The 25,860-nt window shown below is 34.3% G+C and overlaps 1 protein-coding gene and 1 pseudogene across 5 annotated transcripts; one reads left to right on the forward strand and one right to left on the reverse strand.

Moving 5' to 3' along the window:
- Positions 1-15,392: 15,392 nt before the first annotated feature.
- LOC116106511 (protein WVD2-like 7) lies at positions 15,393-21,284 on the forward strand. 5 transcript variants are annotated; one of them, XR_004124326.1, is made up of 10 exons: positions 15,393-15,505; positions 15,730-15,890; positions 16,525-17,130; positions 17,369-17,839; positions 17,933-17,991; positions 18,542-18,635; positions 18,888-19,022; positions 19,223-19,272; positions 19,483-19,591; positions 21,150-21,284. XR_004124326.1 is itself a non-coding variant. In XM_031392880.1 (9 exons), the coding sequence occupies exons 2-9, from the start codon at positions 15,789-15,791 to the stop codon at positions 19,529-19,531; spliced, it is 1,566 nt and encodes a 521-aa protein (XP_031248740.1). In that variant the 5' UTR covers positions 15,393-15,505; positions 15,730-15,788; the 3' UTR covers positions 19,532-20,146. The 5 variants fall into 5 exon arrangements, 4 of the variants coding, with proteins under 4 accessions (XP_031248740.1, XP_031248741.1, XP_031248738.1 ...); XM_031392880.1 differs by lacking the exon at positions 21,150-21,284 and having other exon boundaries at positions 19,483-20,146; XM_031392881.1 differs by lacking the exon at positions 21,150-21,284 and having other exon boundaries at positions 19,494-20,146.
- Positions 21,285-22,025: 741 nt separating this feature from the next.
- On the reverse strand, positions 22,026-23,392 carry LOC116106618 (annotated as a pseudogene).
- Between the last annotated feature and the right edge of the window lie 2,468 nt (positions 23,393-25,860).

Consider the following 25,860-nt stretch of genomic DNA (forward strand, 5'->3'; position numbering starts at 1 on the left):
AAAAACAAGGAATATCAAAATGTGTTGGTAAAAATGAGTTAAATTATTTTCGAAACAATTTTTGAAACACTCCTAAAACTTGTAAAATTAGAAAACGATTAATTTTTAATCTAAAAAAAGTTTTTTTAAATATTATTATCTTATTTTCAAATATCAAAAGTATTAAGAGAATTAAAAAAAATTCAATTCAATTTAATTGAAAAATAGATGAATAAAAAAGCTTGAAAACAAGAGTTGTAGTTTTATTATTAAATTAGTGAGAGAACTTAGCACGACTCTAATTAAATTAAGATAATTAATTAATAGTAGCTAAAGGCCAAAGGCCAAAGGCTAAAACCTCAAATCCCACTTCATGGGAAAAGAAAGAACAAAGGAACTAAATCTAATTATTTTCAAATACTATAATTAAGAGTTTGATTACATTAAAATAATAATTAATTTATATTACCAATAACAAAATATCCTTGTGAGGAAAACAGCTGCCACCCACATCCACATACATAAGTAATTACACATACGAATGAAGTTAAATCCTACACATTGACTAAACCAATATAATTATATAATTATAAACGACATTATATTCCTTTTGACTCTAAATGATTTAATTGAATGCCAAGTAATTTCCATTGCAAATGTAAGCTACATAAATCTTTAGGATTTTGTGGGGCAATCATGTCCCAAATGCCGGTGCTTAACTCTCGGTTTTTTTTCCTCTCTTTGACTCGTTTTGAGAAACTGTTTGACTATTTGGGTTGCTTTTCTTCTGCCTTTGTCATCAAAACTTTACGGAAACTTCATTTGATTTCTCTTCAATTTTTTTTTTTTTTTTTTTAAATTAAAATCATAAATTTGTTAAGCTAGGCAAAGACAAATATATGTTAGGTAGGGATATGTTTAATTTTTAAGGGACGAACATAAATAAAATATCTTAAAATATTATTATTAGATAGGCAAATATGAAATGCCTTATAATATCATGAAAAATTTTGTAGCGTGACATCTTGTATTCTTATGGATACTAAAGATGAAATTTTTTTTTTTTTTTATGATTTAGGTTTGGATTTATATCACACCAGGGGGTGAGCCAAGGGGTGGCTCCCTCGAGCCCTATGGCGAGTTTTTTTTTGAAAATAAATATATAATTATTACATTTATTGTTTAATATATTAAAATAACAATTAACCCAATAAATAACTTAATGCTCTATTTTTTCAATTTCTTCTTTACAAATCAACATATACTTTCTTTTCCCTATGCCACACCACTCTATCCTCCTATTTTAATATATCCGTTTTCTCTATTCAATATTTTTCTCATATCATAACATTAAAAAGTTTTTCAAGTGTATATTTATTCTTTTTTCAGTATCCCCAAAAATAATTTTTTGTTTTGCCCTGAATTCCATACTAAAAAATTTCAATCTATATAGATTGATGAGAAAAATAATTTATTTTCTCATGCTCACTAATCTTTTTTTTTTTTTAATAAGCATTTCAATATAGGGTCTAACTCTCATAGTACATAATATCTATTAACTTTGTAACGACAACTCTCGTTATAATTTAGAAGAGATTGTATAATAACTTTTCTCTAAAAATTAAAAAATTTAAAAATAAATCTGATTATATTTGACCAAATAGGAGAGGGTCAGTAATTCATCTATTTATAAGTAAATAGTCCATGTGTAATTTGAGAAGCATGGAAAATATCATGTAGGGGTATTGAATATTAAATTAGAGAGCCCAAACGTCAAAAAATTTAGGCGGAGGCCATTAAAGTGTTACGAAAAAGCCTAACCTATTTGCTAAATGTGGCCCATCTTCTATGAAATAGGATAAGATTGTAATTGCATAATTTGAATATAACAATTATAAGAGACAAAGAGAATGAAAAATCTCAATTGATTGATTTGTACATATAAAGTACTCTTCCATAAACTATGACCACTTAATTTAGGGTAATAGCTAATTCTATTTTGCCCATCATGTTTTCCTAAATTACAATACCTCAGTACTAAAGAATTTACTATTGATTTGGGTACATATAAGTACTCTTCCAATTTAATTATTTCTTTTCAAACAAATGCTCTGATGAAATTAGATGTCCAATGACGGTCTCGTTTTAATAATTTGTTTTTTTCAGTTTTAAATATTGCTAATTCTATTAAGCCCTCATATACTCATATCATTGCATTTCAGTCCCTATATGTGCCAAGAAGTCCCTGATATTTTAATTGATATCACAGATAACCTTTAATTTAAAGTTTAACATGACAGATATGTACCCCTGAAAGATATTTAATACAGTGAATTCTCACGGTACTTCACGCATTTCCGAGAGCAATTTGCCCCTAGGAATTATCAATTGCAAATCTACATTTTTCCTAGGAATTTGTTTGCCCTTGAAAAAGCATTTTAGGGCCCTAGGAAATTGTTGGCAGGAAATAGAGTTTTTTATTTATTTTTTAGTGTAACATGTAAGAGGCTAACAACATAGCTATAGCATACTACTTATTGGTCTTATAATACAGTAGAATCTCTTATAATGATATTCTTTAAAATAAACTCCATGTAGCATAAAATTTTTTATCCCAATTGAGTCAGTAAAATAAAATAAATTTCTATTGTATAAAGTTATAATTTTTCTAGGTTCTGTTTTTAGGAACTTGCCTCTACATAGTAATAATTATAATATTCTTTTTTTTTCTGTAAATCCTATTTACATTACTAAGAAGTAAAAAAAAAAAATAAAAAAAAAATGAAGTTTGTAAAATTTAAGAGTCCTTTTTTTTTTTTTTTTAATATTTGGGATGTTTGGACTAATTTACGTGCACCCTCAACTAATCCCAAGCCAATTCAACACCCTATAAAACTAATATCAAGCAAGCACAAATGTAGTGGGGACCCAAGGGGTTTGAACCTAAGAAGTCAAGATGGGATAAACCTCTTGATCACAGGTCAACCCCTTGGGGTTTAAGAGTCCTTTTACTAGCTAAAAATTGAAAATAAGGTCCTTTTTATATTACTAAGAGAAAAAAAAAAAAGTTAAAAAAATTGAGAAACCTATTCACATTGTAGAAAAGGGCAAAAAGTTTAAAATTTGGGGGTTCTCATATTATCATTGCAATAATCATATATTTATATATTTTCTCTATCCTCCTTTTATTTACTAAAAGAAAAAGAAAAAAAAAAAAGTTAAAAGTTTGAGGCCCTTTCATTAGTATGATAAATTTTTTTTTTTCCTCTAAATCCTATTTACATTAAAAAGTAGGTAAAAAGGTTGAAAAATTTGGTAAAGTTGTAGGTGTATTTTCATTTTTCTGTTTTTATTCTCTATTTATCTTGTAAAAATATAGTATTTATTCATTATCATTTTGTTTTTAAATCATAACACATAAAAACATAAAAAAATAAAAAAAAAAAAAAATCATAAACACTAAAAATTAAAAGCACATCCAATATATACACACACACCTAATTATAAAGACGTTTGATATTAATTTTATCATAATCTTGTTTAGACACCATGAATTATCTTATTAGACTGAAGTAATATTTTATAAACCTAGTCAATGGTAACAAGCAAAATTATATATGTTGGTGTCTATTTTTTTCCTTGTATTTGTAATTAATGTGTAATTGCACGCGTGATCAATATTAATAATGCTATCTTACCATTTGTGTAATATGATTCTTTTGATACATTTGAAAAATAATATTGTTGATCTTAACCATAGTTTAAACTTTTAGGCTAAATAATTTCTTAACATACATCAAGTTAGAGGTATCGAGTTGAATCCTTTAAGTCAAAATTGCTCTTCATTGCTTGAATCTCTCCATTCTCTCGTCTCGAACTAGGCATTCATTCTTTGAATCTTTCTTGTTCTGAGTAGGCTTTGAGAGTTAAATCTTATTTAATAACTTAGCTTTTTGGCTGAGTTAGATCTTCAATTAATAACTTAAACTTTCGGGTCAAATGGGGATAAGTGGCTTCTTGAATCTATGTTCCTAAACTAGACATTGCACGTAAAAGAGTAATTGAATGATTATCTTAGTAGCTTAAACTCTTTGATCAAATGGAATTAACTCTATTTTATCAGTTTATGAATATATAAACTATATTAGATGAAATGTTAGTACAATAATTATCAATTGATGTTAACATTAAATAACTTCAGAATGTGATAAAATGGCAAGAGTGGCAGAGATAAATGATGCCAGAGTATGCCTAGAGAGAAGAAAGAAGAGAATAATCTTGTATAAACTTGTATATTACACTTAGTTCCTATTTATACAAAAAGGGTAGAATAAAAAAAGGATAATCATGAAATGAATGTACAATCACAATTCATGTATTGATTACTAGAGTCAAGCACAATTTCAGCATAATCAATCAAAGCAATATTTCAGCACTAGAATATCCTTGTAATTTACTGCTTTCCATAACTCTCCCTTAAGCATGTGGTTGATATATCATAACTTCAGCTTGTGAAGCAGATATGAGTGTAGTACTGGATAATGGCTTTGTAAAGATATCCCTTGGTTGTTTTGTGGTGCAAATATGTAGAGTCTTGATTCCTCTTGAATTTTTTCTCTAATGAAGTGACAATTGATCTCTATGTATTTTACTCTCATGAAACACTAGATTTGCTGCAATATCATTTGCAGCTTTTTATCACAGTACAAATGAATTGGTCCTTCTACTTGTACCTCCAAATCTCTAGTAGCCCTATAATCAGGTGATCATCACATGCAGTTTTGGTCAGGCTCATATCAGCCCTCTATTGATGAAAGTGATACTATCGACTGTTTTGTTTTCCAAGCATGGTTATAGTATCCATATACGCGTTATCGTACGAATGATTCGATAGGGTCACCAATGATACGTATCAGAGTGTATCATAAACCTTTTGATACCTTGATATGTATTCTACGATATGTATGTATTGGTCTGTATCGTTAAAAATATCGATAAAAATGATAAGCATTTATTAATTTGGGTCGAAGGCCAAAAAAAAATTTAGGTCAGCTGAAATAGATGCATTGGATCCGAGTCACCCAACTTGGTTTACTAAAACCCGCCCAATTTATCCATATTGCATGAGAAAAGTGATAGGAAGATGTGTGTACCTATTTTGCATGATAATAATAACACAAGTAGAATATAAATATTAACATTGATCTTAGAAATGATATAAATGTGTAAAGAAAGATATAGATTCTAAATTTCGATTATGGAATACCATAATTAAAGCCAATAATTTCACAAAATTCGTTAATTAATCTTAGGGATGATATTAATTTTTAGAAAAAAAATTATTATTTTATTATATTTTTTGAAAAAGGCATATCCTAAGGTATGATACGCGATACACGATTCAAAAAATTGATTTTTGATCCACGACACAATTGTGATTTGACAACCATGTTTCTAAGAGATTAAAGCTCCACCAAGTTTGATACAAAATCTGGTGAGAGATTTCCTTGTCATTGACACGTTGCCCAATCAAATCGTAGAATGTAGTGATATCAAGGCCTCCCTCCCAGGTAAAAGATCCAAGACCTAGACAACCTTTCAGTATTTTAGAACCTTTATTGCTGTATCAATGTGAGATTGTTCTAGCCCATACATGACTGGCACTAATATTTGATTGTGAAGGATCTTCTAGTGGTGGATCATTTCTGAAGCCCCATTGTCATTCCTGAGTGGTGAGCTTGGTATTTGTTCAACTGGAACGACACTTGGTTTTCATGCTGATAACCTATAATGATACAAGTTTTAGAACATACTTCTATTGACTCAGTGAGATGCCTATCGTAGATTTGGAATTTCAATTGCTAAAAATATTTTGCCTATCCTAGATCTTTATTCGGAATGCTTATTGAAATGCTCTTTTAAGGTCTTGATGGCCTTTTCATTGTTTCCTATGATTAAGATGTAATCTATGTAAACAACGAGGGCAATGAATGAGTTAGCTTGCGCTAAGTAAACAAAGCATAGTCAGTTTGGATTGGATAAAACCTAGTGCTTCTGTAAATTTCTCATTCCATGTTTAGATACTTGTTTTAGATGGTAGAGGGGATCCGTAGATGAACATAACTTATTTTCCCCCTGTCTACGAAGACTAGGAGGAAGATCCATATATATTTCTTCATGGAGATCACCATGGAGAAAAGGTTGTGAACATCCGTTTGATGAAGAGACTAATCTCGAACAGAAGCCACTTATAGGAAAGCTGTACAGTAACATGTTTGGCACAGGTGAAAAGGTCTCTTGGTATCAAAGCCTTCTTTTTGAGTGAATCCGTGCAACCAAGTGAGTGTAGTGTTCAATCGATCCATCAAGATGATGTTTGATTTTGTATACTCATTGCATCCAATGGGTTTACCATGTGGTAGTGGAGGTACCAAGTCCATGTAGATTATGGGTAGAGCAGTGAGTTCATCTGCTATATCTTTGTAGTAAGTATGTTGAATAAAATCATAATAACTGGTAGGGTCACGGTTGGCAGAAATTTGATTGACACATACTCTGTGGGTAGAAGAGAAACAATCATAAACTTACATAATGTGAAGTGGGATAAGAGGTACCTGATGAAGCCAATATGGTGGGACAAGTAGTATGATGTCCAAATTGGTGGTCTAGTGTTGCGGGTGGAGCGTCGTTGAGGCGATGCTACAGGAGATTCTGAAGGAGCTGCTAATTGAGAGTCATTAACAGGTAGGGACTGTTCTTGTGGAATAGTGGAAATAGGATTCTAAAGAGGGCTATGAGGTTGTGGCAGATCTTCTGATGGAAGACTAATCTCAAGAGTTGGCTAGATGATGAAGGATGGATTGTGGGCAAATCATCCTCCAAACTTAGGGGTTCTGCTTAGAAGAACCAAATTATCACCAGTCTTGAGAAAGGGAAGACTATCCTCATGAAAGACCACATCCCAAGAGATAAGGAATCTATTGTATCGGGTTCGAACTTGTCATGAGACCTAATGATTGTTGTTAGACCGATCGTCACAGTCTAAAAATTAAACTAAATACATAGTAGCGGTAAGCAGGATCGAATCCACAGGGAGCAAGACAACAACCAATGTATTTTAAGTAGCGGAAATGAAATTGGCAATGGATTAATGAAAACTAAATAGCTAAATGCAAAAACGAAATAGTGCAATTAAAACTAATAAAAACTTTATAATAAAAATGTTGCGTTTACGGTTTTGGTTCGACACGAGAACGCCTACACAATTTCCTCCACCCTCTACGATCCCCTAAACCTACAAGGCAAGAATCAATGAAATGGTTTCCTGACACTTAGGTATAAATATCCTGTCTCACCCGATCACTCAAGTTCGTTGGTTAAAGACTATCATTGAACGTCGATAAACGCTACAAGGCAATACCACTAGTTGGTACGCGATTAACAAATACATTGTCAACACGTAATATCCAATCAAAACCAACTTCACAAAAACGCACAATAAGTAGAAATTAAATTAATCCAAACACAACTCAATTACAATCGATGCGAAGTAATGTAAGCAATATTCATCATAATTATTCCAAACCAACATTTATCACAGCAAGTTCTATGAAAACATTAATCACAATGGACAACAATATTCATCACAAGTTTTGCCCAATCATATTAAAGTATCGAAATCAATCATGAAACGAAACAAAATATAATCGAAGCACAATACTACCAAATGTCCTATAATCGGGTCATCCAACTAGTCGGAGCTGATGAGGAGAGTCGTGGAGTCAATCCCGATCTCGCCTATGCCGTAACAGACACGGAGCTTAGCGTCATAGGTGGCGATGACGGAGGCCGAAACGGTGGAACGGAGCTGACCATGGTGGAGAGGAGGTAACCGACAGCGATATGGTGCGAAAAAGGGGCGAAAACGACCAACGGACAGCCCGGAATAACGAACAGCGCGGTTTGCCGGAAACGTTAATTTTCGGCGGGTCTCCAGAAAACGGTGGCGGAAATGGGATCCGAAGGTACCGATGGAAAGCTCTGGTGATGGGGAGTTCAGATCTGGTCGGGGGGTGAGAAGTCACCGGAAATGAGCAGGATCTGACTGGAAGATGAAGATCGCGGCGGCTAAATCACGGATTCTGGCGGTTTTCGCGGCGGCTGAAGCTAAGGAAGTGTAGATGACTGTGGGGAAGTGAGATCTACCCTTGGGGAGCTGGAACGTCACCGGAAAACGGCCAAAACTGGTCGGGAAGACGAAGAGTCGCGGTGGAAGACGAAGCGTCGCGGCGTGGTGGTTCTCGGGGTGGTTTGCCGTGGCTTTGACGGTGATGATGATCTGTGGTCGAGGAAGATGAAACGTCGCGGAGGTCACCAAAAATGGAAGATGAAGGGTCGCCGGAAAAGTGAAGATGAACAGCTCTGGTGCGATCTGCGTTTTTTTTATAGCACATATTGCAAATTTCAGTTTAGTCCCTACACAATTAAAAAGTGACAAAATCAGCCCGTAAAACATGACATTTTACCCCCTAAACAGCATAAATGAGACAAAATCACCCTTAATCCATAAACCACAACCTAATATCAACTCATATATTTTCCAAAATCATTCCAAACACGTTAAATTCATAAGAAAAATATTAGGAAGCGATTTTCATGAATAAATTCATAAATTCTTTAATTATCTCAATATACTTCAGTTTAATCACAAATGGGGTATTTTTATCACCAAAATAGAGTCACTTTCATGACTCTAACAATTGTAGAGTAACAAAGGCAACCAAATGTTGGGATTCATGCATTTCGCATGTGGAAATGGTGTAAAAATGATGAACAATATGATGGATGCAAGGTAGAATACAAATATAACATCAATAACATTTTTTAAAGAAAAATAATAGTATATTACCTACTCCTTTGCTATTTAATGTTTGGATCTCCTTTCTTGGAGCCTTTATTCTTCAAATAAGATTGAAGAAACTCAAAATGTGATCCACACAAGCCAAGGAAGAGATAGTCGATTATGAGTGAGAGAGTTTTTGAGCGAATGATAGTTTTTCATAATGAAAAATGGTATAAGACTTTATTTATATACCATGGGCACAAAGTACAATTTTAAATTGTTTTGGGAAGGCCTAAACAATTTAAAATTAACTTGAGAATAAACATTTATGTCAAGTCCTTGATTTTATGGTTAATTCATAATTAGACTAAATTTTAATTCCATTAAATATTCTAACCATTTAGAATAAAACCAATGCACTTTTGCCCTATTATTGAATCTAATTCAATAATAATATTTAATAAATCCTTATTACCCTTGGTTAGTGCTAGCTATCCATAGATAATCATTTTTCACCAATACATTAATTCGGATGCAACCGTTTACATCCGAACATCATTAATCCGATTAATGATATGTATTACTCTCTATCCTTGAGCTTGGTTTTATGTGTGACTATTTTGGTTCACTATGATCTAGCCGTAGGCCCAATATCGAATTCTGATATGTTTCGTTATAATTTCTTATAATCGAAACTCCCACTGATTATGGTAAACATCTAGCAATACTCCATAACCCCTAAACCATAGTGAAGTATAAACTCCAATGAACCTTTTCTAATCATACATGCCATGTAGTAAAATCCCTCCGTCATCTAATCTCGATTAAGAATGGTTCATGGTGTGTCAAAACCCTTAACTTAATCTTTAATCGAATTTTCAATCGATAAAATGGAACTCATCAACATGAAACTATTTTTCATCTGACATTCATTGTATTCTGGCTAGAGATTCCCCTTTTCAAATGTTTATTGAAATTTGTCTGGGAACTCAAGATTGGACTATTTTGAGTTAACAAATCCATCTTGACATCACTTGTCCTCGCACATGAATAACATATAACCAAACTAGCTTATTACACAAGACATGACTAGTCTCGTGTTTATACCCCATATGACCTATATGCATCCTATGTTGATTCCAACTGTGATATCTCAAGTTTAAGGATTAGTGGTACACTAGCACGAACCTACGATGCATCATTAACCACGTCCATATGATTTATCATAATCGGTCGTATTCGATAAACAGTTCACTAATTGTTTATCCATGCTAATGCCTTAGTGTTATACCTCTTATAATCACCCACACTAATACTATCACATGATATTCAATGAAGACATTCAACATGCCTACTATGCAATGTTATTGCCCAATTAACATTACTTGCATAGGGAATTCTTCGATGATTTGATCTTTTGAAGATCCGTGTCATCCGAACATTTCACATGCAATATTAAATGTAATATAAATGAAGTAGTAAATCAACATGTGAAGTAAGAACACCTTCTTCTATTCATAATACATTTACAAGACACAACGTCATAAAACCAACAACATAATTGGTTCCTAGGGCATACACTAACACCAAACACCCGAAGACGACTATGGTCAGGTGTTTTGCTAAAAAGCAGCTCATAGGGAGTTTTACCATTAACCACTTGATCAAGTAGGTGGTTGTGATCACACATTCGCCCCAAAATTTTATGGGGATATTGGCTTGGTGTTTAAGGGCTCTAGTTACTTCTAGCAAGTGTCTGTGTTTTCTCTTAACTACCCCATTTTGTTGAGGTATATATATGTAGGAACTCTCATGAAGTATGCCAAGGGTTAGGAAAAGGGATGAACATTGATGGTTAAAAAATTCACGGGCATTGTCAGTTCAAACTCTTTTAACTGATGTATGAAATTGATTAGTGACCATTGATAGGAAATTCCTAATGTGAGTAAGTGTCAGAGCTTTTGTTTGCATTAGGAAAACCCATGTATCCTGAGAAAAATCATCCATTATTGTCAAGGAAAATCGGGATCCATCGTGGTTAGGAGTGTGATAAGGTCCCCATATATCAAGATGAATTAATTCATAAATCTATTTAGTATATGTGTTGTGTGGGAAATTGATGAATGATTGTTTTGCTAAAGGATATATTGGACATTTTGGCTGAGAAATAGATGCACTACGACCTAACCGTTGATGAAGAATGATAGAATTTTTATTTTTGTTTGTATTACAATGAATAGTTTTATTTGTAATACAAGAAGACAAAGAATTTGAAACTTCATCAGGGGTCCAATAGTTCAAACAATTATTAACTCTACCTAAGCCCATCAGTTTCCCAATCGAAGGTTCCTGAAATTCACATGTATTAGGAGGAAATTTCAAGAGACAACTATTATCAATGCATACTTTGTATACTGAAATAAGGTTGAAGTGAAAAGCGAGAACACATAGAACATTGTTGAGTACTAATTTGTCAGCAAGGCAAACTGTTCCTATATGGGTGGCAGGTTCAATATTTCCAATTGTCATAGGAATGTAAATAGATAATGTGGTGGATTTGTGTCTGTAAAATTTAGGGTCACAAATAATATGATCACTAGCCCTTGAATCAACAATCCAAAGATTATCTTTAATTAAATTCATGCATAAAGATGTACCTACATATGATGTCGAGGGCGTTTGTGGAATTTGATCTTCTGAAGGAGTTGATTGTACTAGTTTGGGCTAATCATTGGCACAAACATTTGGTTTGCAGTAGGAATAGTGGTAATCTGATCTACTAAAGAATTACCATTTTTCTCCTTGTTGTTAGTATTAGGGCACTTGTGTAATTTCCAACAATTTTCTTGAGAGTGATTTTTTCTCTTACAATAGTCACTGTATACTTTGCTTTTCCTAGTTTTGTTGGATCCAGGCCCATTTGACCAGTTTGCCCCAGTTGATTAATTGGCCCAATTGGACCCATTTGCAAAATTAGGCCCATTTGGCTTGTTTGACCAACTTGACCCAACGGTGACGTGGTAGTGCAAGAGCTGTTGGATTGTTGTAGAAGAGAGAGTAGTTTGTGGCCGTTGGATTGTGCGTTCCATTTGAGTCGTTCATTCCATGATATAAAAGAGAGTCATTTTCAGGGTTAGAAAACCCTAGTTGCTCTGACCTAAAAATTCTAAAATTTTTCTTTGAATCTAAAGAAGACAATGATGGCCTTGTTCATGCACTGGCAAAGGCCACAACATCCCCAGAGTGAGGAATCAACACATGGCGTTGACTCTCATCTTGTACAACCAACTGAAAAAGGTGTTAGAGATTCGACAATGAGGAGGCGGTGATAACTTGTGTTCTGAAGGCAAGAAACACCTCATTAAGGCCAATAAGAAATCAACTTAGCCGTTCTTGGTCTTGAATGTGGTGGAATTGTCGAAGAATGGCTAGTGGTCCCTCGAGTTTCTCTTCGGCGACGTCAAGCTCATGCCATATGGTAGAGAGATTGTTGAAATACACGGTGATAGTTGAGTTGCCTTGGGTAATCTAGTCTAATTGTTGCCGAAGAGTGTACACTTTTGCGAGATCTAGTTTGCCGTACATATCTCAGATGCTATTCCACATTTCTGAGGCAATTTTAGTCGGTGGAAGTCCGACCACCGCCTCTGTGGATAAGCAGTTTCCCAAGCACAATCTGACCAGCATATTACATTTCTTTCACTAACGGTGAAGAGGTGATTCGAGGGGTGGTGGTGGGATAATGTCGTCTTTGAATCCTTCTTTGTCCTTGGTGACAAGAGTTCGCCAGAAATCCGTAGCCCATGTTGAGTAATTGTTTGAGCCAATTAGTGGTTGCTTAATAAGGGTGATTTCTAGCCCATCTAACACTACAGAAAACAAAACGTTGCCTGGTTCAGGGCGATGTTTGATGGCAGTTGGAATCATCTAGAAGGTGAACGAAGGATTGTTACCCGTTTGCTATATTGGATAAGAGTTATGACCAAACATTCCATACGAGTATGAGAATGGGTTTGGGCCAATTTGTGGGTATGGGCTAGTGTGTGTGTGGGCCATTGTTTGGATTGGGTTCTGTGTTGCTGATATCTGGGTTTGGGCCGATGGTTGTGTTTAGGAATGTATTGCAATTGGGTGGAGTTGGGCTTGAATTGCTAACAGTTAGGTTTGGGCCATTGTGTGAGTTGGGTGGTGGCTCAGTATGGGTTTGTAGGGCTAAGTTATTGTCAATGGTGTTTGGGTTTGGGTTTTGATTAGTTTCCATCTGGATGAGTTGGATGGTGGATAGTAGTGTGGTTGATCTACCGAGACAGTATGATAAAAAAAATGCATATTTGTTTGCTCTTGTAGAGACAGAACAAAAAAAAAATCTAATTGAGTATGAGTATTTGTTTTCCTTTGTAGGGACAAAAGAGAATTAGAAGAGCAAAAGTTGGAGAAGCTAATGTGATAAAATGGCAAGAGTGGCAAAGATTAGAATGATGTCAGAGTATGCCTAAAAGAGAAGAATGAAGTGAATAATCTTTCGTATTCAACTTGTATTTACTTACATGTATTGTGTTCTATTTATACAAAAAAAGGTGTAAGTATAACAAAGGAAAGAATCAATGAAATGAATGTACAATCACATAATTCATGTAATTGATTACTGGAGTCAAGGCATAATTCCAGCATAATCAATCAAAGCATAATTTTAGCACTAGAATTACTCCTTGTAATTTACTCCTTTCCATCAATAACATATAGGACTTCCATGTCTAAAAATTAATAAATAATTAACTACAACTATTCCTAATATTTTCTTCTATAATGAAACAAGAGCTGTCTACCAAAGAGGGAGACCCCATGAACAATATAATACAGAAACAATGTCTTTTGATTTCTATTTTCAACACAAGTTTTAGACTATTCAAAATAATTAAGCCCAAAACTATTGATGAAAAAAAAGTCCTTTATTTATTTAATAAAGCATAATTTGTTTTAAAAAGAATATTAATTGGTGAAAAAAATAATGTTCTCAATTCTAATTTTGTATATACTTCAATGAACTTTTGAATGAAGTTAATTACTACATGAGTTATTTTGAATATCACAACTAAAATTATTATTGGTTGTGAGTGTTTATGCATAGAAATTGATAATTAAAAATTATTTTTAAAAAAATTCCCAAATGAAATTCTGAAAATATTTTCTCTCCCTTGTTGAAGGAATTGTATCACTTTCTTGATATATTGAACAATATTTTCTTTTTTTATGATAATATGAGTATATGATTATCTTTTGTCCATAAATTAATTTTATATCGAATCTTTACTTAACTACCATCAATTAAATATGAAAATAGCTTCTTTTTTTTTTTTTTTTTTTTTTTTTGTTTTTTTTTTTTTTTTTTGTTTTGTTTCCAAAACTCAAGCACCATGTGGGATATGGCAATGAGCTCAAGAGCTCAAGGTATCCTCTCGTTGTGCTTGAATTTTGTCAAAATATAAATGATACAAAAGTTAATTTTATTATATCAATGAGTGTCATCATGTTGTCTTCTTGAATGCAAAACCTTTGTGCACAAGTTGTGAAATAACATAATACTCATAATTTCACATCTTTAAAAAAAATAACAATATCAAATTAAGAAAAATTTAAATTTTAAAATGATATTAGTACTATGCTTTTCCATATGTGGTCAAATAAGTCAATTTCCTTTTTCCACAAAGCCATTCTGTTTGTACGGTGCATTGTCACGTGGAAAGAAACGTGGCATCACAACAACTTCTTTGGGACATCTCTACACAATCAAAAAATTCGTAATCTCTTCGCCACGACTTTTAGCCCTTCCATGCTTTGACCACGTGGCACCCATCTTGTAAACCACTACATCACTGTGGACTCACATCCGTCTTTATAATATCTGATATTAAAAATAATAAATAAAATAAGCAACATTCTAGTTTATCCAAACCTATAATTCTAGAACCAACAAGCAAAGAAGCATACGCGTCGATGGCTTAATAATCACCACGTGTAATAAACAAGTGGGCACCTAATTGAGGAAGATAAGCCCAGATGTATAGGAGTAAAAAATGGGTATTTAAATGAGAGAGTGTGAGGACGTGGAACACGTGGCAACAGGAGGAAGTAGATTGGTGTGTTAGTTGCTTTCTGTTGGGAAAAACATCAATTTAGAGACAATACTTTTATTAGATTTTTAATTTATTTTTTTGATTAAATTTTTCTTAATTAAAAAAAATATTTTTTAGCCATTTTAATTTAATTTAAGAGTTTAAGGAATTTTAATATTTGATATATTTTATAGTTGTTAAATTAAAATTTTAATTATTGAATCAAAACAAAAGCTATTATTATACTCCTTTTGTAATTACTTGTTCAAATTTTTAAATTTTTAAATTTAAAAATTCATAATTATCTATTATTTAAATTACTTAATATTTTGAAATTTCAAGAATAAATTTAGAGAATTAAAAAAAAATATATATTTATTTATTTTTCAAAATATTAATAGCGGAAGAATCAACTAACCAACCGATATCTCTTCATAAATAAAACTGCTATAAATAATTGCTAATTAAAAAAAAAAAAAAAAAAAAAGATTAAGAAGGTTTTTGAAATCTTCTGTAATTGAAATGTGGTTATCTTTCAGACGCAAGTGGGATTAATCTTCCTCAAATAATGGTACGTTTTCTTTCATCCTTTTCTTCTTGTAGTTTTTCTTTTTGCACCCGTTTGGATGCCAAGAAAACGATGGAAACTTAACCCAGGTGGCAGCAAGAGGTTCATTAATAGCATGCATGCACTTTCATTTAATATTTTTATCATTTTCTTTTAGGATTTTCTTTGCAATTATTACAAACCTGTTTTATTGGAGTTTGAAGTTGTTGATATATTTGTTATTTCAGGGGCTAGAATGTTAAGAGTAGAATGTAGATTGAAATAGAGAGAGTTAGAGAGAAGAGAGATGGCTACTGAGACTCATCATCATCATCATGAAGCTTACTTCAATGCTAGTTTTTCATGTCCTGAATTGCCATTAGCCCACCAGCACCAGGATGAGTCTGAGGTATTTGATTGTTACTTTTCAACAGTTTACGGTTTTATTTTTTTTAATTCATTTTATGATAAACAATCATTGATGTATGCAGTATATATACACGAAAAATTATTAGGCGCACCAGTATATTTGTCTTTGTTATTCTATTTCATTGAAGGTATTCATTACTGTTCATGTTAGGCAATTAAAATGCTTGACTAGTAACATGGTTAGGGGGATCTCTAATCAAATAATTTTTCTTACTACTAGTTGTATTTCATTGTATATGATTTCAGGTTAAATGTTACAAGTGCAATGTTCGACGTTATGAAAAAATTGTTTCTTAAAATTACAAGACTTGTTGTAGATCCTTGTGTGTTGAACAACTACTTGCTAATCTTATGATTTGTTAACAATTTGGATTCATAATTTTTGTTTTAGTTATGTCTTAGCAAGCTAGCAACCTAGGATTTATTGTTTCAAGAAAGTGTTAGAAGAAAAATGATTAAGTGCATTGTATGGCACAAGGATGCAATTGAGCTGATGTATTTTATTGATTGCATTGCAAGTTTGATGCTGATTAAAAAATGGAACACTAACAAATGTGTTACAGAGTTTTTAGCTGATTATTTTGCTGTTGTTTTTCTGTTTCTTGTCTTAAAAGCAGGCTGTATCACTCTGTGGAATTCTTAAGCAGGATTCAATATCTTTCGGAAGATTTTCTGCCGAGTCCCTGGCTTGGGAAAAATGGTCAGTTTTCAGTCACAACAGGTATGAAGAGGAGCTGGAGAAGTTCAAGCACCCCGGCTTAGTTGCTCAGAAGAAGGCATATTTTGAAGAATACTACAGAAGGATTAGAGCTATGAAAGCGCTGCAAGCAGAACAGGAAGAAATTATCCAACCTGATGCTTGTCAAGATGCAGAGAGTAGCAAAAATCGAATAGAAGGCGATGTAAATTCTGTAGTGTCAAAAAAGGAAGAGAGGGCTAATTCAATACCGATTTCTGACTGTAATATGACTAGTAATCTGAACTCATCTTCAGGAGGTCTTGTGGAACGGTCAGATCAAGCTACCGAAGGAAGAAAAAGAAACTCTAGGGAAGCTAGCTTTAAGCATAAAAGGAGTGTATCGCTGCCCGTTATTGAAGCGAAAATTTCTAATAAAAATGCTTCTCAATTGCACAAGCCATCGAGTAGTAGCTTGAAAACTGCCCAGAAGAGTAACCATGGCTCCGGCACAGTCAACCGAAAAGAAAACCAGCCAAAGAAGGTATGAAAATTTGGATGTACTTGGAAATTTTTGCTGTTTTTAGTTTGAAAAATGAGTAAATGTTACATATACAAGTTGTACGAAGTTGCAAGGTTGAGACTTATGCTTAAACTTTCGGACCACATCTATGGTTTGAATTTGAATTTGCTTTGTGTTTTAAGATTGGATTATTGCACTTTCCACTATTTAAGTTGCTTGTATGGATATGAGCATTGTTCTAAACCTCTGCTTTAATCAGGGTCCAGTTGCTCTTGGTAGAAGCAAAACAACAATATCGGAAAGAAGCAGAACTGCAAAAAATGATGTTAAGCAATCTGAGAAGTTGAATCTAACCCTTCATAGAAAAGCTGTTAGCATATCTGACAGTACCCTTCTTACAAGTAAGAAAAGTGACCCTAAATCTGCAAGAAAGATAAATAGAAATTTTACTGAAGTTTGCCCGGCTGCTGCTGTTTTCAACTCTTTGTTGATAAGGGATAAGCCAAAAGGATTGCCAATTCATGCTCAATCTTCTGCTGTGATGCAGTCTTCTCCAATTTCTCAAGGCATGGCAAGGATGATATCAACTAGATTGCCAGAACATGCACAATCTTCGAAGCAAAGGTCTTCTCTGAGTATACAAGCTCAACAGTTGAAGCCAAACATAACTTCCCAAGCCGTGGCCGAGAAGTTACCAACCAGAGTGCCAGTTTGTGCTCAATCAGCTAAGGTATGTTAACTGTTTTATGTTCATTTTTGTTTGTATTTTAGTGCTTCTGTTAATAATGTGTCCTGGCAGTGGAATAACATTTGTATTTTGCAGAGGATTTCGAATGATATCATGGTTAAAGGTGGCTTGAAAAACACAGCTCTATCCAAGAGGTCTAACTGTCTTTGTCTCTCTCTCCATCGCCTTTCTTGTAGATGTATCAACTTGTATAAAATAAGTGTGATTGAGTTGCCTGGATGATTTTAGAGTTTAGTGACTTCTCTACAAGATTAAAGGGTGAAAGATCCAGGAAGTTTTAAGAGTTCAGTATGTGGAAACTGTCATCTTAGGAACTTATGATATTTATTACTTTTCTAGTTACAAATGGAATGTTAATGTGGATCAACATGTCTGCAGATGACTGATCTCACTTACACTTCTAAAATGTAGTAGTGTCAATAGCTCTGATGAAGTTTCTATGAAGTCTTTATTTGAGTTGAGTAGTTATTGCTGAAGAGTGGAAAACGGAGAACCAGAAACTCATGAAACACATGTTTTTTGTGGACTCTATGCAGAAGAATTTTTTACGCTTATTTTTTATTTTCTATATTTGAAGTTCCAAATATATGACTGATATAGTTGGTTTCTGCTTGTTTTATTTGGCTGTATGATGTAAGGTTTAGGGAATAGAATCTGACCGATCGGCTTGTCTGCAAATGACAGGTCTGCCAACCATTCTATTCGGAGTGAATCAAATAAAAAAAATGGGGATGAAATTGGGTGGAGGAGTTGTGTCAAACAAGGAAAAGAGAAAGAGGTAAAAAGTTGCCTAATTAAATCAGGTCATGCATGCATTCTTTACAGTGGCAGCTGCTACTTAGACAAGATTATTTATGTTATGTCATTTGGGATCTAATTATGGAAAAAAGTAGTTTTTTAAAACATATTAAAGGATTCTCTATAAAGAATGAACATTGCCTTGAACCTACTTTGTAGTATTCTAATTACATTCTAGCTTGGAAAATTTTCTAGAGGACGATATGTCAGTGAAACATATGACGTCTTTCAGGGAAAACTGGAAAAGGGTCCGGTGGTTCGAATAGATCAAAAGGCTGCATCATCTTCAGGACTACGAGAGGAAAAGCTTATCTCATTGTCGGTGCCAAATACTCCCAAGGCTTTGAATGCAAAGCTAGTCCACAAGGTTGTACTTCTCATTTCGATTTTCTTTTCGTTAAACTCCCTTTAAGCTCAAGACAGTTTATATGAGTCTGTTCCATTTCACTTACGGTTACTGAGAATAACAGTATCTTTACGCGAAAACAGTCAAAGTATTTTTTCATTTTTGTTTCATTATTTGGTGTACACTTAAATGATATGAGAGCAATGCACTTGACATTTCAGATTGCTCCAGGACATTCTGCCGACCTGACACATGGTCAATGGAAACCAAGGTATGATGCCTCTCTGCATCTCTCCCTTTCTGAAGCTGTGGTTATCTATAAATGTTCTTGAGGTAATTCCTTGAAAGAGGATGTCAAATGGCGCTTGAGAGGATTGTTTTGAGTGAACACGCCCTTGTGTCTAGTTGCACACTCGGTCATGAAATTTTACCACTGCACACTAACAATGTCTAAGCTTGTGAATCAAAAACTAATTCAAAGTCACTATGCAGAGAGAAGACACTCGGGTGGCGATGAGATGAAAACATAGAGCCTATGCAGATAATAGTTGATGATTATGGATGCAAGAAGGAAGATGAGAAAAGAAAAGGTGATTTTCAGATAGAACTTCTTGTCTGAGCTGCTTTGTAAATAGATTAAAGCTAAGTTGAATTACTTACAACCAGGAAGTTTATGCTTATATAATTCCGTGTTTTCAAGGCTACAGTTTCACCAAGCTTTGGAGTATCTTATAGTTAAAGAAAGGTTGCTAGATTCAATCATCAATCAAACAGATTCTTGATGTAACCTGAAAAGCTAGTTCAGATTGAATCAGATAGTAGTTAGAGTATCTACTAGTAACAGTAGTTCCGGGTGGTGCTTGTTCTGTAAATTCTTGTATATTATCAGTATTTTATATGGAAGAAACCTGAAAAGCTCAGTTTTGATGCATTTCAGAGAATATCATTAGAAGCCTGGAACAATTTCTGGCTTGTAACAGGGGATTTATGGTTAGAGATATTCATTCTCAGGGTATTTTTTGTAAAGGTGTTAGTTTGAAGAGATGAGACGCTTATGTGTCGTGAGAAAACAGTCTCATCTAGTCATGTCACAAAAAGTTGAAATGTTAATCCTGTTAGAGAGATTAACACCGGTGTTGAATATTAGAGCGAAGATACTGAGTTGAATTCCCCACGTGTCACGTATTTGCATCTGTATTTCTGTGTTTTCTGTATTTGAGTTTGGTTTGATCTATTCATTCTAGTAGCATGCTAGGTTTTTGGTTGCAACAGAGCTTTTATAGTTTAAGAAATTAGATTAGATATTCCATCTAGTCCTTACAAAGAGTTGAAATTCTTTGAATAAATAGTGATATATATAGACATGCGTAATGCTGCACATAAAAACTATGTATACAAATTGATTTGGCATTACTTTTTAATTGTTCTTATTTATTAATATCAAGTTGACTTTTTAAGTCATGTCATGTCAATTTGTTTACAAAATTTGCATGTGTAGTATTATTCTATAGATAGTCAGAAATTCTCATCCGGATTAGATATTGATCAAGATGAGTAGTTTCAGATAACAAATGATTCTTGCAAGTAAGTATGATAAAGTTGTATTATCAAGTTAACCTTTTATGTACACTCTTTCATTCAGTTTGTGTCATGTCAATTTGCATACAAAGTTACTATGTCTAATACAATTCTACAGATATTCAGAACTTCTCATTCTGATTTAGATATTGATCTGGAGGGTTAGGTTCGGAGAACAAGAGGTTCTTGTAAGATAAAGTTGAATAAGCCTTCTATGGTTCTCAAGGGGCATGATTTCAGGTTGTAATATATCAAAGGGCCCTGATAACACTCTTTTAAAGTGTAAAAGATTTCCAGAATCTCCTCTTTGTTAACCTGTCAACTGCATATGTTTTGCTCATTCAACTTGGCTGAGAATCTGCTTCACAAATTTCTCTCCCTTGATTTTGATGCCTGCAATATCCAAACATCAAATTTTACTCAACATTCAAAGTTGGTCTTTACGAATCACGTGTGTGTCTGTAATTAGGTTGAATCTCAGCTATTCAAAGTTTTATTTCTTCATTTTCTTCTAGTATTAGACAATCTGGTCAGTCGGCCAGTTTCAGAGGCATGAAATTTATAGTGCAGACAAGTCTTGAGATTAGAAACCTGTTTTTGCCAATCTGTGAAGATTGTTCTGAGAGCTAGCAAAGCCGCTTGTACAGAAGATCCTGTAGCTAATCCAATCAAAAGACCCTTCCCTTTCAAGTTTAGAACAAAGGCCAATACTGCAGCAACTGGAATTCCTACCAGCTAATATGCTCCAAGACTTACATAAGCTCCTAAATTCTGCCTGTTGCTTAAGCTACGGGGATTAAGAGAAATTGACCGTAATTCTCTTCTGAAATGAAAATGATTGTAATTTTTTTTTTTTTTTTTAATTTCTGATAAACTCTTCTAATTCTATTACATATACGTTCCATCTCCGACACAATAATGCGTCGGAGTCTTCAGAAAGCCACTGATGTCACATCGGGAAACTTTGTCCATTCTCTTCCCCGACAAGAAGCCCACATCGGGAGTACATGTCAACACCAACATCGTTTGCATCCCAAGACATCCTGAGGATTGGTTCAACGATAACCCATCACATCCGGCATCAGAATATGGTTTCCCATAGGCTGATGCCATACTGCATCAGTGTATGACAATGTATCGACTCCAGATGTGTGAGGACATGTTTCAGCAACTGCCGGCACAATGTTGTGCCGTGGGTAGTGAAGAGTCCCAACGCAAATCCTCCGCATCAGGAGTGCTTGTCAGGACATGTTTCAGCAAATGCCGGCACAATGTTGTGCTGTGATTAGTGAAGAGTCCCAACGCAACTCCTTCGCATCAGGAGTGCTCGTCGGGAGAAAAGGATTTTCTGGTGGTGTCAAGTTATGATTTTACCTTGAGGGTATAACTTAGTTCGTTTGGTTAGTTTTCTTGTTATGGAAGTAAGAGGTCTGGAGATCAAATCATCCTCATACCAAACTAATCTCTCCGAGGGGTTTGGTTCGGTTTTTATTCAAGTAAAAGAAATTTAACTTGGAAAAAAGATAACTAACCCCTGCTCGTAAGCTGTCCATGGTGATACAGAGACATAAAAGAGGACCCATTTTTGCCACCTGATTTGCAATTGCTTTGGTTTTGCTTAATGCATATCCCAAAATGTGGCGACTGAAGAAGAGAGTTGTCCTTACAAGAACCATCTCAATGACTGCAAGAACCATTATGGCACAACCAACCATTTTTGCTGCCTAAGGATTACCAGCTCCTAAGTTGATTGGAAACTCTTGTGCTGCAAAATTGTAGATTCAGCCGTTGTCAATGTATCGAAGCAGCTTTGTTTGATATCATTTGTCCATAAATTGTGCGTAAGAGACAAGTTAGTTCAAACCTTGCAGTAGCCCGAAATCCATATGGTATGAAGTAGTGTAGGTAAGTAATGGGAAAGCTGTTAACAAGGACTACAAGTCAAAATTTGTATCATCTGTTCTTGTAACATGTTTTAAAGACATATGTTAAGGTAAAATATTGTCTTCTTGGGTAAATAATATAAAGAAGCATATATACCATATGGAGAGCACTAAAGTCTCAAGTTCTGGATTAGGTAGCAATCCAGAAAGCAAAATGATAAGCTCATAGGACTGCCATTCCAGACTGTTAAAGTGTTTGGCATGAAGGAAAATATCAGGAACCTGGAACCAGAAAAGGCTGAAGAGAACCAAAATCTTGACAGAAAGAATGAGAGACAGAAATTACCAAGTCATTACCGCAGAAGGAACAGCAAATTTGAAGAACTCCTTGATGCTCAAGAACACATCCTTGGAAAACGCAGCACGAGTTTTTTAACATAATGAGGAGTCCTTCAAATAAAATCCAAGTAGAAACACATTAAACCAATATGCTAAACCAATAGGTAATGCAGCGCCAACACATCCCAGTTTCAACTTAAACACCAGTGCCCAACAAAGAGGTACGTAGAAACAAAAAGTTACACTAGAGCTAACGAGCATCGGAAGGATCAAGCTTTGAGTCTGGAGATACCAGATTAGTGCTTGAAGTACAGCATACCAAAAAAGATTCGGAATGAGGCAAGTCGAGTACTTCTGTGCGACGCATGCGATTGCAGGTTCTTGGCCTATAAGGATCAGTAACTTGTTTGTGAAGATCCACAGGACCGAATTCGGAAAGCAAACTAGAATGAGTGAAATGATGGAACAATAAATATAAGTTCCAAGCTTCCGATATTGTTGTGCTCCATAAGCTTGTCCACAGAGAGTTTCCAATGCACCAGCCATTCCAAACTGCTCACCTTCTTTAGCTCTTTCATGGAAACCATCCATTTGCTACTCATTTCCTATCTTTCTCCTCTAAGAAAAGTTTTCACCTGCCTTTTCTTGCGATAGAAATTCTACAAGATTGAATAGGTTTCAGTATATTCACAACACTAAGACATTCGACTCAAAAGTAAACACTAATTTGATAGATGGATAGATTGAACACAGAATATAATGACGACGTTAGTTCATGTTATGAATTTATTGGTGCTTATCCCTTTGAATCTCCTTAGCGGAGTATCAAACTATATTTTTTGGGTTATTATGCTGCACTCAATCTCAGTGGTTCATGGTCACACTTTATTCTTTGCTAATCTTAAAATATTTAGAGGAAAGCATTATTTGCTAATCTTATTTAAGTATACAATATGTTTCCACAGAAAATGCACATGATCATTTTTATGATGTGTCTATTGTGGGATATAGTCTCTCAATTTTGTGAGATTATGTTCAAAACCTGCAACACTAAACAGAATTTACTGAAGGGATAATATTGAAAACCCCAAGTTTTGGGCTAACTCGAAAATCCCCTCAGGTTTTATTTTTTCTGTTCTTTTTTTTTTTTTTTTTAATTTTCCTTAAACCAAATTGCTTTTGTTTGTTATTAATGGTTGTGGATGTGGATTGTTGGGGAAAATAGTGGTGGTGGTGCAGGGGCGGAACTATGTCCACAAAATTCTTTAAATTTATATAGAAAAATAACAATTTAACCTTATAAATATAAGACACCCTTAGTTTTTGAAAGTAACACTTTAGTCCTGGTAAACGTAAGGTCTGTTTGGTTCATTATTCTAATAGTTTTTAGAATAATATTTTGAAAACGGTTAAATTGGGTGTGTATTACGATGTAGGATTTGAAAATTAACAAAAATACCCCATATGTTTTTTATTTACTAAACACCCCTATAATAAAATATTAAAAGTTAACAAAAACACCCCCAGACCACCCATTAAATAGGGACAGCCGGCCACCACCGCAGGAGGGTGGCCGGGGTGTGTTTGCAATTTCTAAAAAAAAAAAAATTGTGGGTGTTTAGTTAAATTAACAAATTTAGGGGGGTTTAAAAGAAATTAAATAATATATAATAATATTGTGATAATAAGCCAATTTTACTATTTAACTTTATTGGGAAAAACCAGAATAATATTCGGAAGAGTGAAACAAATGAAGTCGTAACTTTTTAATCACTTTCTGGCCTTGTTATTTATTGAAGATAACATTTTGGCCCCTTCAGAATTTTTTTTCTGGCTTTGTCCCTATGGTGGTGTGAACTGTGAAGGGGCAATAGTGTTGGGTTGTGGGTGTGGAAAGAGAATTTATAATTTTTATTTTTATTTTTTTTGAGATGATGGAGGAAAGCTGTAGTAGCGTAGGGTGTGGCTTTGCGCAAAACAAGGCCGACCTAAGGGGTAGGTAAGTGAGACACCTGCTTAGGCCCACCAAAAAATAGGGTAAAAAAGGATTCAAAATTTTTATAAATGTTTTTTAAATATATTACAAAAATAAAAATAGTGTATAATTTCTTATCCAAGCCAGTGGCCCAAAAAAAAAAAAAAGTCAAAAAGGCCCAAATTTATTATAAAATTTTTACAGTATTCCCACTCAAAGTATGATGAAATAACAAGTTTGTACCTCTAGTTTCAATATTCCAATTTACACCCTTAAATTAACACATTGAATTTCTTTTAATAATGAAAGGCTAAAATGGTCATTTATATGTCTCAAATTACTCACCCCCAATTCAATCACAAAACTCGACATTCACATAAATCGTCACCACCCCACTTTCGCCGCCAACCGTTTGGAGCTGATTCCGGTTGATTTTCTCTCCAAAATCAATCGAAATCATCACTATATCATTTCCTAAGTGTTTTTCCAGCCTTGATAGCCCTTAATTTGGCTGATTTTTGATGAGTCTCGCAACCCAGCTCCACCGCACGCGACAGCCATTCCTGGCCTTTTTGGCATGTACTCGGCGTCGTTGGCCTTCCCTGACACCATCATCTTCCTCCCCTTAGCCCTTTCACCAAAACCCTTATCATACCTCATCCGTTTACTCCACCAATTGCTGGCCACCGATACCTTTTGGGCCACGACATCTCAAGCCTTTTCCGATAAATCCTGGCATTGGAAATCACCAACTTCACCACCCATCGCTTCATCTGCTCTCCAAAACCCCCCACCAACCTAACCCCATTACCTTGCTGGTTGCTGTCCCCTTCTCCTAGTGATTTTGCATCTCAAAAGGCAAGAAAAATAAATTTGAAATATTTTTTTTAATATATGTTTATATTATTAGAAGACCCTCAAAGTAACTCTTACTTAGGGTCATAAATGTTCCTAAGATGGCCCTAGTACAAAAGTGACTAGGGGAAAGGAGGAATGAAGGAAATGGTGAGGCTGAGGAAAATGGTGATCAAGAGAGAATGTAGACTCCACCTTTTTATATAAGAAATTAAAATTTTAAATAAAA

The sequence above is a fragment of the Pistacia vera genome, unplaced genomic scaffold, assembly GCF_008641045.1.
Source record: "Pistacia vera cultivar Batoury unplaced genomic scaffold, PisVer_v2 Contig52, whole genome shotgun sequence".
In the NCBI taxonomy this organism is placed as follows: Eukaryota; Viridiplantae; Streptophyta; class Magnoliopsida; order Sapindales; family Anacardiaceae; genus Pistacia; species Pistacia vera.

What these genes read in the sequence shown, in the direction of transcription:
- LOC116106511 (XM_031392878.1), top strand. Translation starts at nt 15,789, where the DNA reads ATGGCTACTGAGACTCATCATCATCATCATGAAGCTTACTTCAATGCT. An exon ending in AAGAAAACCAGCCAAAGAAG is followed by an intron (nt 17,131 to 17,368) that starts GTATGAAAATTT and finishes TGCTTTAATCAG; the next exon opens with GGTCCAGTTGCTCTTGGTAG. An exon ending in TTTGTGCTCAATCAGCTAAG is followed by an intron (nt 17,840 to 17,932) that starts GTATGTTAACTG and finishes TGTATTTTGCAG; the next exon opens with AGGATTTCGAATGATATCAT.